At 40.4% G+C, this 14,057-nt stretch overlaps 1 protein-coding gene across 1 annotated transcript in view; it reads right to left on the bottom strand.

Moving 5' to 3' along the window:
* The window catches only part of LOC127456476 (adhesion G protein-coupled receptor L3-like), a 369,401-nt gene that overhangs the window by 106,564 nt on the left and 248,780 nt on the right, over positions 1-14,057 (bottom strand). The window contains exon 9 of the mRNA XM_051724997.1: positions 910-1,013. Coding sequence (XP_051580957.1) covers positions 910-1,013 — 104 coding nt within the window. The remainder of the gene's footprint in view (positions 1-909; positions 1,014-14,057) is intronic.

The following is a 14,057-nucleotide window of genomic DNA, read 5'->3' as shown; positions in this document are numbered from 1 at the left end:
CTGCCTGCTGGCTCTACACTCGTGTTTTATATAGGAACAGCTCAACTAAAAATGGAAAATCTGTCATTTTTTACTCACACTTATGTTTTTCCAAACCTGCATGCATTGAAGTAAAAAAAAAAAAAAATTTGACAAATCTTTACACAGCTCTTTCAATACAGTTCAAAGTGACCGTGTCTATCAATCTCCAAAAAAGGACAAAAACAACACAGCAGTACCATAAAAGTATTCCATACAACTTGTGCACTTCATTTCAAATCATCTGAAGCCACACAATAGCTTTATGTTAGGAACACATCAACATTTAAGTCATTATTCACAACATTAGTTAATGCACTATGAACTAACATGACTAACTTATATTTTTATTATTATTATTATTATATATATATATATATATATATATATATATATATATATATATATATATATTTGTATAATGAGCACTAAACTGCTGTCATAGGATGCATAGCTGTGTTAGTTTCTCAAATTCCATGTCTCTCATATCAGTAGTCTGTGCTCTCTTCTCACATAGTAAAACTATTTCATCTCAAATAAATATTTCATGTCCATTTATTTACTTATTGGGTAAGGAGCCATTTAATACAAGATAATATACAATGACCTGATCATTCTCCCAAAATAAACTGCTTCAGGGTGATACAATAATGACCATCTGGCTGTACATCATTTCTTAAGAGAGTGTGTCCACTTATATAGTTTAGTTATAGTTACAGTACTTATACAGCTATAGTTTAGGGTCTTATAGGTGTAAGGTTTGGATTAGTCTTATTCATTTTAATTAGTTTTATTAAAAACAATAAATAAAAAAAAAACAATAGAAGTATATGGTATGTTCCCAATTAGAAAAGTAAACATGTTTGTGCACGTGTATATTGTTCTTTTAACCTTCTGGTTGATGATGTTGACCCATGTGGAGGTGCAGTTGCTGAGATCGGGCCCCTGCTGGTCCCACAGTCCCTCAGGCCCCTGACAGGCAAACACAGCTGTTCCTGTACAAAGAAATTGGTTGTTACTGTAACATAAAACACTGTTCGGTCATTTTGGACTGAATCAATTTGGTCCAAATTGGTTTGGTTTATATAAAAATGGTATACTACAACTGAGTGGCTCGAGGCTTGGTTCCTTTTCCTACATTTGCCATCTGAACACACAAAAAATGTAGACTGGATTCGATGAGTTTAGGCCATGTGACAAAAAAAAAAAAAGTGACGTGTTGTTTGTGGTCAAATTTGACTGATCATAGGAAATGAATGGGCGAGACTATAACACAGATTTTTTTTTTTTTGGAAATTGTGAAATAAAATACTTAACAATAACGACATAATAGAGAACACACACAGACAGAAATGAATGGGCGAGACTATAACACAGATTTATTTCTTTTTTTGTGTGTGTGTGGAATTTGTCAAATAAATCAATAATTCAACCACAATACAGAACACACACACACACACAAATACAAATGAATGGGTGAGACTATAACACATCCACAGAACACATGCAGAACACACAAACACACACATGCACACACTCACACACAATTCCATCTCGTTACAACCAGGATTGAATTAGTGGATCTCTGCAGCCAATGGTTATTTTTGTAATTTTATCAGTAAAACAAGCTACTTTTTTCTTTTGAGCCCCTTAGAGGACAGGGGAGGGATTTTTTTTTTTTTAAATAGTTTTGCATTCCCTCGCAATTCCCTGACAATAAGTTTTGTCATTGACTAATATTTTTTTTTTTTTTTTTTTGCACCAGATCACATCAATCTGCCCCCAATACATGACACATTCTCATATTTTCTTCATGTTGCAACTTATAGAAGTGTAGGTTTTTACAGTAGTGAAATTAACATAAATTATTGTATTTGCATATGCATAATTAATGGTGTAATTAAGTGTTTTTACTTTATTGAAGTTAGTGTTATTACATTTATTTCTTTTTTTTCATAAAAGAAAAGGAAAATACGTTTATTATTTTCTGGCATATTTGACTGTGAACAATACAAGTGTGAGTCTAAAATAAACCGTGCAAAGTAATTAAATGCAATGAAATACACATGTGGTTATTCTGCTAAGACACTTGTGTGAACTTGACGGGAACTGGCTTCATAAATCAACTAAAGCTTAACATTATATCTTTTCAGCTGTCACTTGTTCTGACATTTTGTTATGTAATGCAATGACATTCAGACATTTTAAGTATGGCAAATACTTTTTAGTGTCACTGTATGTTCTGTTTGGATGTGATTGTGCCAAGTTGTGGAGCAGTTTGGACAGACAAATTGCTTGTCACTGGAACCTTGTCGCATTGCACCAGGTTAGCATTAAATCAGCATTAAGAGTCCAGTCTTTCAACATTATGACACAAAACACTTTCAAAACATCTGTTTTTAAAAGAGAGAAGGTGCAGTTCAATAGCTGTAGTGACGTGTTAATTTCTGTGATAGAGATAAAATCACTGCTACATGTGTGAGAGGTTTAACTACTCCCATATGCATAAATGTGTGTGTGCGCGCGCGTGTGTGTGTGTGTGTGTACGTACTATGTTTATACTACATTGTGGGGACCAAAAGGATAGTAAAACCTAAGATCACCTCCCTTGTGGGGCCCAGCCAGCTGTCCCCATGAGGGAAATGACTTATTAAACATACTAAACTATGTTTTTTTGAAAATGTAAAATGCAAAACGGTTTCTATGAGGGTTAGGTTTAGAGGTAGGGTTAGGGGATAGAAATTATCGTTAGATCTGTATAAAATCCACAAAATGCATGGAAGTCTATGGAGAGTCCCCACAATGACATAAAAACAAGTTTGTGTGTGTGTATGTGTGAGTGTGTGGGTAAAGGTCAATTAAAGCTCATGGAGGCAGATGTCTCACTCTTGGCTCTAATTATAAGGACAAAAGGGGAACATGTCTTTTACACTAGAGCGACTACTGTACACCGATGAGCCAAAATATTATGACCACTCACAGGTGAAGCGAATAACGTTGATCATCTCCTAACAAGGCCACATCTCAAGGTCTGGGTAGATGGTAAGCAAACAATCAGTTCTTGTAGTCAGTGGGTTGATTGCAGAAGAAATGGGCAGGAGTAAAGACCTGAGCCACTTTGACAAGGGCCAAAATGTTATGACCAGACAACTGGGTCAGAGCATCTCTGAAACGGCAAGGCTTGTGGGGTGCTCCCAGTTCTGCAGTGGTGAGTACATACCGACAGTGGTCCGAGGAGGGACAAACCACAAACCGGCAACAGGAGGTTGGGTGTCCCTGTCCTCTGTCATAAGCGCCTACAATAGGCATGCGAGTGTCAGAACTGGACCTTGGAGCAGTGGAAGAAGGTTGCATGGTCCAATGAGTCTGTTTTTTTTAACATCATGTTGATGGCTGTGTATGTGTACAACGTTTACCTGGGGAAGTGATGGCACCAGGATGCACTGTGGGAAGACGAAAAGCCGGTGGAGGGTGTTTAATGCTCTGGGCAATGTTCTGCTGGGAAAACCTGGGTCCTAAGGCCATTCATGTGGATGTCAATTTGACACGTGCCACCTACCTAAACATCATTGCAGACCAGGTACACCCCTTCATGGCAATGGTATTCCCTGATGGCAGTGGCCTCTTTCAGCAGGATAATGCGCCCTGCCACACTGCACACATTGTTCGGGAATGGTTTGAGGAACATGATGAAGAGTTCAAGGTGTTGCCCTGGCCTCCAAATTCCCAAGATCTCAATCCTATTGAGCATCTGTGGGATGTTCTGGACCAACAAGTCCAATCCACGGTGGCTCCACCTCGTAACTTACAGGACTTGAAGGATCTGCTGCTAATGTCTTGGTGCCAGATACCACAGGACACCTTCAGGGGTCTTGTAGAGTCCATGCCTCGGCGGGTTGGCCCTGTTTTGGTGGCACATGAAGGACCAATAGCCTATTAGGCAGGTGGTCATAATGTTTTGTCTCATCAGTGTATATCAGTGGTCAGGTAAAATCTGTCAACAGTCCTGTATTGTTTAACACAAAATCATCCCATATTTAAGGGAACTGAATTGCATTCCAAATTAAATTCAAACAACTGAGAACATTTTTTTTTTTTTTTTTTTGCATTTCAGTCATCTTCAAATTCAGTTGTCAATGTTACATATTATAGATTAGAATGGAAAACAAATTGGGAGAAATGGACCTGAAACAGACACCACTACTACAACATTTGACAGCAAGGGAAAGATCAAGGAAGATCAATGACAATTAGAACAATTAGCAGATTGCTTTCACACCTAGCAGAAGATCAGATCACAGTTACCTGTGCAAAATGTTACTTGCATATAACATCTGTTATAGCGAATTTTAAAAATATTGATGAATAATTCGGTAACACTTTCTATGAAGCACATGCATTGCAAAGGCATTATACTCCAAGCTATAACTATGAATAGGCTAAGTATCATAATGTATTATAACTGTAGTTACAGAGAAGTTGCAAAATTATTTGGTGCATTATTATTACTTTATGAATGCATTATTATACATTTATAATGCCTTTACAATACATTCTACTGTAAATATGGGCTTCATAGAAAGTGTTACTGATAATTCCAATGCTTTCCATCACATTTACATTTCTGGGGTTTTCTTGCATTACAGTTTTTTTTTTTTTTTTTTTAGACGCCGCCAAAGTGGAATTTTAGGGCCCCGAAGCAAATGTAGTGATACTTATCTCACGTTCTGCACTTTATAAGTGCTAAATATGCTCCTCATTTGAAACGCACATTTGCTCACACGATTGAAGCCTGATTCCACATGTGTTCGTGCAAGCCACTTTCAGTGATTAGAAAACAGAGTAAGACGCGAGTGGAGATTTGAGGGGAGATATATTCCAAGTGTATTCCAATGGAATAATGTGGTTTCAGTGATCCGATCACAATGCATGTTGAGGGAATTTACACCTATCATTTAATCACCATATCCACCATTTTCGAACATGCTTCATCCAATCAGCTTTTAAAGCTGGAACGACCAATTTGAAGAATTTTAACCTACTACTACTTCTCTGTTCAAGTATTCTAATCTCCAAGTTACAGTGAATGTGACACGTGTTACTTAGAAACGCAGCCAGAGGACTAATCCACCTACTGCTCCAGTCTGTCGCTTTAAAACTTCAAGAACAAACAACTAATCAAGAACACACTGCCAGTCACCCTGAAACCATGAAAACCTGCCAGTCTCCAGTCCTGCCAACAGAGAATGGGCAGGAGGAGTTGAAATGATTTGATATGAGCAGGAGCTAGTGAGAGAAATTAAGAGAAAACTAGAGCGAGAGAGACAAAAGAAGAGAAGGATGAGAGAGTGCGCATGGAGGACGTTTTCGAGTGATGTTTCGTTTTTACTGATGCTGCAGTGGCCTGTTTGATGTGCGTGCTGCATTTGCGTTTCCACACTCGTTATTTCTGCTCACACTGAGCACCTGATTCACATCCACAGATTCACTAGCCATTTTGTGAAGCAACTTTAAAATTGTAGTAGCTGCCAAACTATAAGCAACTCATAATTTTTAGTTAAACGACAGTCGGGTCATCTCCATCATATACATTTTAATGTCCTGAGACCCGAACGTGACTGCTGTGTGCATTGTCCATTTCCCTTTATGATTTGTAACTAGCAGCACATAATAAACATGCAATAAATATATATTATATATATATATATATGTACTGATTACCACTGTCCGCTGTGATCAGCACCATGCTATTTTGTCACATGACACCATGCATCGAAAGTTTAACCCTTTACTGACATAACAGAGTCTCCTGAACTGAGATCAGTTGGTTTAAATGAATTTAAATTATGCGTTACGTAAAGTGAAGCCAAAATACAATGTCCACGTTTGTGTCCGCAGGGTCGCACAAGATTAATATGTTGGATGAAATATTAGGGACACTGTAATAAGGACTGTAAAGAGATGGACCAATGAAGCAGAGCTGGAACTACAAGCCTGCTTTGACTGCACTGACTGGAGTGTTTTTGAAGCTGCAGATACAATTCTAGACAAGCTCACAGATACTGTAACATCATATATCAGTTTCTGTGAGGATATATACATTCCTACTAGGACTTATTTAATGTTCAACAATGGCAAATCATGGTTTACAGCAAAACTCAGGCAGCTTCGTCAGGCCAAAGAGAATGCTTTCAGAAGTGGGGATAAAATATTGTACAATCAGGCCAAAAACACACTGACAAAGGAAATTAGAGTGGCTAAGAGAAGCTACTCTGAGAAGCTGAAAGGAAGTTTTCAGCTAACGACCCTGCATAAGTGTGGAGAGGCCTGAAAGACATTACCAACTACAAGACCCCCCCACGTAGGGAATCAACAACTGGCTGATGACCTGAATGTGTTTTACTGTAGATTTGAAAAGCCCAGTTTCACACTCCACACTCATTCTGACCTTCTCTTCACACAAACATCAACACCTCCTGCAACCCCCCTCCTGCTACTCAACCTGCACTTAGGATCTGTGAAGTGGATTTAGACTCAAGATGGCGCCGAGTATGGCTGCTGCGTTGCGAGCTCCGACACAACATAGCAATGTTTTGTTTGTTTTGTTTACAATTCTTACGTTTTTTGTCTTGGATGTTGTCTGCCTTATTGTCTACGACAGACAAACACTTTTGGACATTGGTTCAGCGATCTCACACCGAAAACCGGACTTCACATTCCTCAATGCCGACCCGCTGTTTACAAACACGCCAGCGGAGCCCTTTGTCTGGGCAGCACGGCCGCGGAAACGCAGGAGGAAAAGGGGAAACAGAGCCGGCGTTCTCATCAGAGTAAGACGCCGTGCAAATCGACCCCCACTACCCACTATTCTACTGGCAAATGTTCAGTCTCTGGATAACAAGCTCTGCGAGCTGAAAGCGCGGATCTCTTTCCAACGAGAGACGAGGGACTGCTGCATTATCTGCCTAACAGAAACTTGGATGTCTGCGGAGATTCCAGACTCAGCCATTGAACCCGCGGGGTTCTCCATGCACCGAGCGGACAGAGCGAAAGACCTCTCAGGTAAAACTAGAGGAGGTGGTGTATGTTTTATGATCAACAAATCCTGGTGTGATCAGAGGAACGTACATTCCATCAAGTCTTTCTGTTCTCCTGATCTGGAATTTCTTATGCTTCTGTGTCGACCATTCTGGCTACCGAGGGAATTCACAGCGGTCATTATCACAGCTGTGTACATCCCGCCACAAGCCGACACAGACCGGGCACTCAAGGAACAGTATAGGATTATAAGTGAGCAGGAAACCGCGCACCCTGAGGCCGCGTTCATTGTGACCGGGGACTTTAATAAAGCCAGTTTAAAATCAGTCGCACCAAAATATCACCAGCACATTAGTTTCAACACATGAGGGGACCGGGTTTTGGATCATTGCTACTCTCCGTTCCGGGATGGCTACAAATCCCTCCCCCCGCCCACCATTTGGCAAATCGGACCACTCTTCCATTCTGCTTCTGCCTGCTTACAGGCAGAAATTGAAACAGGAAGCACCCACCCTCAGAACGATCCAGTGCTGGTCGGACCAATCAGATTCTATGCTACAAGACTGTTTTGATCACACGGACTGGGAGATGTTCCGGTCCGCCTCTGATGACGACATCGAGCTTTACACTGATAGCGTAATGTGTTTCATCAGAACGTGCGTAGAGGAAGTGATTCCGACCAGAACTGTGCGAATCTATCCGAATCAGAAGCCGTGGATCAATAGTGATGTTCGCGCGGCACTTAATGTGCGGACCTCTGCTTTTAATTCCGGGAACGCGGAGGAGCATAAACAAGCCAGTTATGCCCTCCGAAAAACTATCAAAACAGCAAAACGCCAGTACAGGAGCAAGACTGAAGGACAGTTTAACACCACCAACTCTAGAAGCATGTGGCAGGGAATTAACATCATCACGGACTTTAAAAGGAATAAAAACTCCGCCATGAACACCGCTGCCTCTCTACCGGATGAGCTAAATACTTTTTATGCTCGTTTTGAGGGAAATAACACCGCCCTCGCGGAGAGAGCTCTCGCGGCTGAAGCTACAGAGGTTAGTTCACTCTCCGTCTCTGTAGCGGATGTAACCCGATCCTTCCGACGGGTGAATATCCGCAAAGCCGCGGGCCCAGACGGCATTCCCCGTGTCATCAGAGCGTGCGCGAACCAGCTGGCTGGTGTTTTTACGGACATTTTCAACCTTTCCCTCTCTTTGTCTGTGGTCCCCACATGCTTTAAAACATCCACCATTGTGCCTGTTCCAAAACAATCAAAAATAACTTGTTTAAATGACTGGCGTCCTATTGCTCTGACCCCCATCATCAGCAAATGTTTTGAGAGACTAATCAGAGATTACATCTGCTCTGTCTTGCCATTCAATCTTGACCCGCTGCAGTTTGCTTACCGCAACAACCGCTCCACTGATGATGCCATTGCATCTACAATACACACTGCTCTCTCCCACCTGGAAAAAAAGAACACTTATGTGAAAATGCTGTTTGTAGACTACAGCTCAGCATTCAACACCATAGTGCCCTCCAAGCTAGATGAGAAACTCCGGGCTCTGGGCTTAAACAGCTCGCTGTGTAGCTGGATCCTGGACTTCCTGTCAAGCAGACACCAGGTGGTTAGAATAGGCAGCAACATCTCATCACTGATCCTCAACACTGGAGCCCCACAGGGCCATGTTCTCAGCCCACTACTGTATTCCTTGTACACACATGACTGTGTGGCAACACATAGCTCCAATGCCATCATTAAGTTTGCTGATGACACGACGGTGGTAGGTCTGATCACTGACAATGATGAAACAGCCTACAGAGAGGAGGTGCACACTCTGACACACTGGTGTCAGGAGCACAACCTCTCCCTCAACGTCAGTAAGACAAAGGAGCTTGTGGTGGACTTCAGAAGAAAAGACAGAGAACACAGTCCCATCACCATCAATGGAGCACCGGTGGAGAGAGTCAGCAGCTTCAAGTTCCTGGGTGTCCACATCACTGAGGAACTCACATGGTCCGTCCACACTGAAGTCGTTGTGAAGAAGGCTCATCAGCGCCTCTTCTTCCTGAGACGGCTGAGGAAGTTTGGAATGAACCGCCACATCCTCACACGGTTCTACACCTGCACTGTGGAGAGCATCCTGACTGGCTGTATCTCCGCCTGGTACGGCAATAGCACCGCCCACAACCGCAAAGCACTGCAAAGGGTGGTGCGAACTGCCAAACAAATCATCGGAGGTGAGCTTCCCTCCCTCCAGGAAATATATACAAGGCAGTGTGTGAAAAAAGCTCGGAGGATCATCAGAGACTCCAGCCACCCGAGCCATGGGCTGTTCTCACTGCTACCATCAGGCAGGCGATATCGCAGCATCAGGACCCGCACCAGCCGACTTCATGATAGCTTCTTCCCCCAAGCAATCAGACTTCTGAACTCTTGATCTCTCATGATCAATATACATCAGCACTGCACTTTATTACTCTTACTCTTATATATCACACCGGACTGTCATAAATTATATTATTATTATATTATGTCTCTCTTAACAACTATCAACCGACAGCCTGAATGTCAATACAGTACAATACTGTACATTCTATATATATATATATATATATTTTAATTTTTATTGAATAATGTGTATCTATATAGTAAAAAAAACCCAAAAAAAACAAAAAACAAAAACAGCGTATTGTATACTGTACAGTGTATGTTATTATTTGTATATTGTTGAGTGTAATTATGTGTATAAAGGATGTTTAAATTGTGTTGTGTTAATTTGATGTTTTTGTAAATTGGTATATGTCTCATCACTGTCACGACTGCTATGTTGATTGGAACTGCACCCAAGAATTTCACACACCATTGCACTTGTGTATATGGCTGTGTGACAATAAAGTTATTTGATTTGATTTGGATGTGTGCCGGGTCTTCTGGAAACAGAAGACAAAGAAAGCATCAGGCCCAGACAGCATTTCACCCGCCTGTTTAAAAGCCTATGCTGACCAGCTAACCCCCATCTTCACACAGATCTTCAACAAATCACTAGAGCAGTGTGTTCCCTGCTGCTTCAAATGCTCCACCATCATCCCCATCCCAAAGAAACCCAAGATCAAAGGACTTAATGACTACAGACCCATCACTCTGATGTCTGCGGTCATGAAGTCATTTGAGAGACTTGTGTTGGCCCACCTGAAGGACATCACTGGACCCTTTCTGGACCCCCTTCAATTTGCTTATTGAACAAATAGGTCTGTGGATGATTTAGTCAACATGGGATTGCACCATATCCTGCAATATCTGGACAGACCAGGGAGATATGCAAGGATTCTTTTTGTGGACTTCAGTTCAGCTTTCAACACCATTTTCACAGCTATTCTCCAGACTAAAAAACTCTCTGTTCCCACCTCAATTTGTCAGTGGATCACCAGCTTTCTGATGGACAGGCAGCAGCTAGTGAGACTGGGGAAATTCACTTCCAGCTCATGTATGATCAGCATTGGCACCCCCCAGGGATGTGTGCTCTCCCCACTACTCTTCTCCCTGTACACCAATGACTGCACCACCACTGTCAAGCTCCTGAAGTTTGCAGACGACACTACTGTCATCGGCCTCATCCAAGATGCCGATGAGTCTGCATACCGAAGGGAATTTGAACAGCTGGCTGTCTGGTGCAGCTAAAACAACCTGGAGTTGAACATGCTCAAAACAGTAAGGATGATTGTGGACTTTAGGAGAAACACCACAGCATTCTGAACAGCACTGTGGCAGCAGTGGAGTCATTCAGGTTCCTGTGCTCTACCATCTCACAAGACCTGAAGTGGGACACCCAGAGTGACATTTGGACACCAGAAAGTGGGTTACTGTGAGAAAGCGGCATTTTGTAAGAAAGCAGCATTCTTGTTTACATGCACTGTTTAAGGGGCGTACACTTTATTCCCGTATACATGCGGCTCGGTCAGTAAGCAGCTTTCTCCAGAGCAACGTAACTTCCCCGCAATGCTTGTGTAAATAACAAACATGGTATCCGAGGAAGACTTCACTATTTCGTTCTCTGTTGCTTCACATTATTTCCAGATATTCCACAGTTGTTGCTGTGTTTGTTTCCTTAAACTTCTATCAAGGCCTGCAGTGGAATTGCACTGCAATAGTGGTTTCCCTTTACATAAAACTCCAGGATTCCCTCAGTGTACCAGCACATATACGCAAACGTGAGGGACCGTCGATATTTAACAGTGGTGTTTATAAATGGGTATAGTTTATAGTGTATGTGCTTTTCCCACTGTACTCCCAGAAATGTTTTGTTGACTTGTTGTTGGGCTCCATCCTATGATGTTTGTTATCTGGTCTGTTCCACGCACATGCGCACTCTTTAAAAACCTGTTAGAACGCTGCCTATGTGTTTACATGACCATATGAGCAGCTTTCTCTGGGATAAACCTAGGTGTGTTAAACCGCTTTCTCTTAATCCCTTAAACGGCGTAAAGAAATCAGCATTCTCGTTTACATGATGTTTCAGAATGTCGCTTTCTGCAAAAACCCTGGAATAACCCGCTTACGTGCATGTAAACGTTGTCATTGACTCCATTGTGAGAAAGGCCCAGCAGAGGTTGTACTTCCTTCACCAGTTGAGGAAGTTCAACCTGCCACAAGCACTGCTAATCCAGTTCTAATCAGCAGTCATTGAGTCTGTCCTCTGTACTTCAATAACTGTCCGGTTTGGTTCAGCTACCAAATCAGACATCAGAAGACTACAAAGGACAGTTCGGACTGCTGAGCGGATTATTGGTACCCCCTTTCCAACCCTCCAAGAACTGTACACATCTAGAGTGAGGAAAAGGGCTGGAAAAAAAAATAACCCTGGACCCCACTCACCCTGCCCACTACCTCTCTGAACTGTTGCCCTCTGACCAGCGCTACAAAGCACTCAGAACCAGAACAGCCAGGCACAAGAACCACTTTTTCCCTCAGGCAATCCATCTCATGAACAGTTAAAACTGCCCCACTGAGCAATAATTATGTGCACATAATTACATATAATATATAATAACAAGCTTAGTCAATTATGTTTAATATCTCCTACCTCTTCTGCACATTACACTCCCTTGCACTATCTGTATGTAACAGATTGTATTTGTATACAAGTATATATTTTTGTGTCATATTATGTATTTTTATATATACTTTATATTCTATTCACTCATTTTTATTTTTTATTCTATTTTTTAATATTTCTGTCTTGTTTTTGTATTGTTTGTGCACTGGAAGCTTCTATCACCTAGTCAAATTCCTTGTATGTGCAAGCATACTTGGCAATAAAGATCATTCTGATTTTGAAAAAGATGCAGACTAAGTATATACACAGTGTTTATTACACTTCTATAAACCCAGCCACACAGCCAAACCCTACTGAAAGCGTACAATCTTCTTTTGTAGTTTGAATTCAACATAAGGATGTGATTACAGCACTGAATCATTAGAAACTCCAGCATTATCATCAGATTTTGAAGTGCTTGTGAGAGACATAATATTTCTAGGGAATATTGTTTCAATTGGTAATCAATTTGTAGGTTTTTGTGTGTCATCAATTTCACTTTCCATCCTGTTTAGTCTTTAGTAATACCCCTTTCAAGGTGCACTCAGAAAAAAAATATTTTTATGCTGCAATGAGACCAACAACAGCATCATGCAAAAACAGATGTTCGCAGTTACTTATTCATTGTACAAATGTGCTGTTCGCTGTAAGCCATGATTCAATTAGTTTGCAAGTGAGTGCATCTAGTTACAAGGGATTATTGAGAGAAAGCGAGTAATTCATTAATGTGTGCCTAGAGCCATACATGTAGGTTAGGCACTTTTTAAAAAATACTAATATGACAAGTGTGCACATCTCGTGTGTATACATCAGTTTAAACAGATTTTTCAAAAATGCTATTCTCCTATTTCTATTGATTTTTATTTAATACAATGGTTTAGCAGTTTTAGCTATTAAAAAAAAAAAAAAAAAAAAAAAAAAAAATCCTCTAAGAAGTGGCATAATTTTAGTAGGAAAACAACAGCACAAGCAGAATTAGCAATGGATTTTCATGAGTTCTGTAATGTTTTGTTGGTATTATTTGGAATATTTTAAAACATTCCATCCTGTTTCATAAAATTACAAAATTAAATATTATCAAAATGTTAAAATATGGTTAAGAAAAAAATAAAACATTCTATGAATTTTTTATTTTCTCTCTGAGGCAACACATGATATTTTTTTGTTCTTGCTAGCTAACAATTAGCATGTAGTACCAACCCCAGCCACCAGGTGCCACTATCAGCAAGTACGACATCTTATGCTTAAAGTGTTAGAATGTCTGTGGTACTTTCTCTGTTGACTTATAGATTTATAGTTAGTATAATACAATAACAAAAATGTTTAATCTAAATCAAGAAAAAAAGCAGACTTTCAATACATGAAATCCCACAATTAAATGAACCTCAGGTTACATGTAAATGTATAAAATGGCATTTGTTGTCAAAACAATCAAGAGTTCAACACAGCACCTTAACACTGAAAACAGACGCATCACAATGGTCAAAGACGTCCATCTAGCACATTTTAAATTGGCCAACAATTAAAAAATAGCACAATATCAATAGCATCATCGATATTCCCAGTAGTGAAGGTCATCATACAATCAGAAATAACTCCCGTTATCACACTTGACAATGAGTGCCATATGAAACATACAGTACAAAGTGAGATATAATCATTTAATTGTGGGATTTCATGTATTAAAAGTTTTTCAAAACATTCTTGTTATTGTATTATACTTTATATGTAATTTATACATCAACATATACAGTACCACATACATTCTGTCGCCTTGAAAGCATAATATTTCATAATTATTAATAGTGGCACCTTGTGGCCACGGTTGATACCACATGCTAATTGTTAGCTAGCATGAAAAACAAAGTTCACGTGTTGCCTTCAAAGGAGAGAAAAAACTAAATTCAGAG

The sequence above is a fragment of the Myxocyprinus asiaticus genome, chromosome 2 (assembly GCF_019703515.2).
Source record: "Myxocyprinus asiaticus isolate MX2 ecotype Aquarium Trade chromosome 2, UBuf_Myxa_2, whole genome shotgun sequence".
NCBI lineage: Eukaryota > Metazoa > Chordata > Actinopteri > Cypriniformes > Catostomidae > Myxocyprinus > Myxocyprinus asiaticus.
This window is presented reverse-complemented; position numbering and strand designations above follow the sequence as displayed.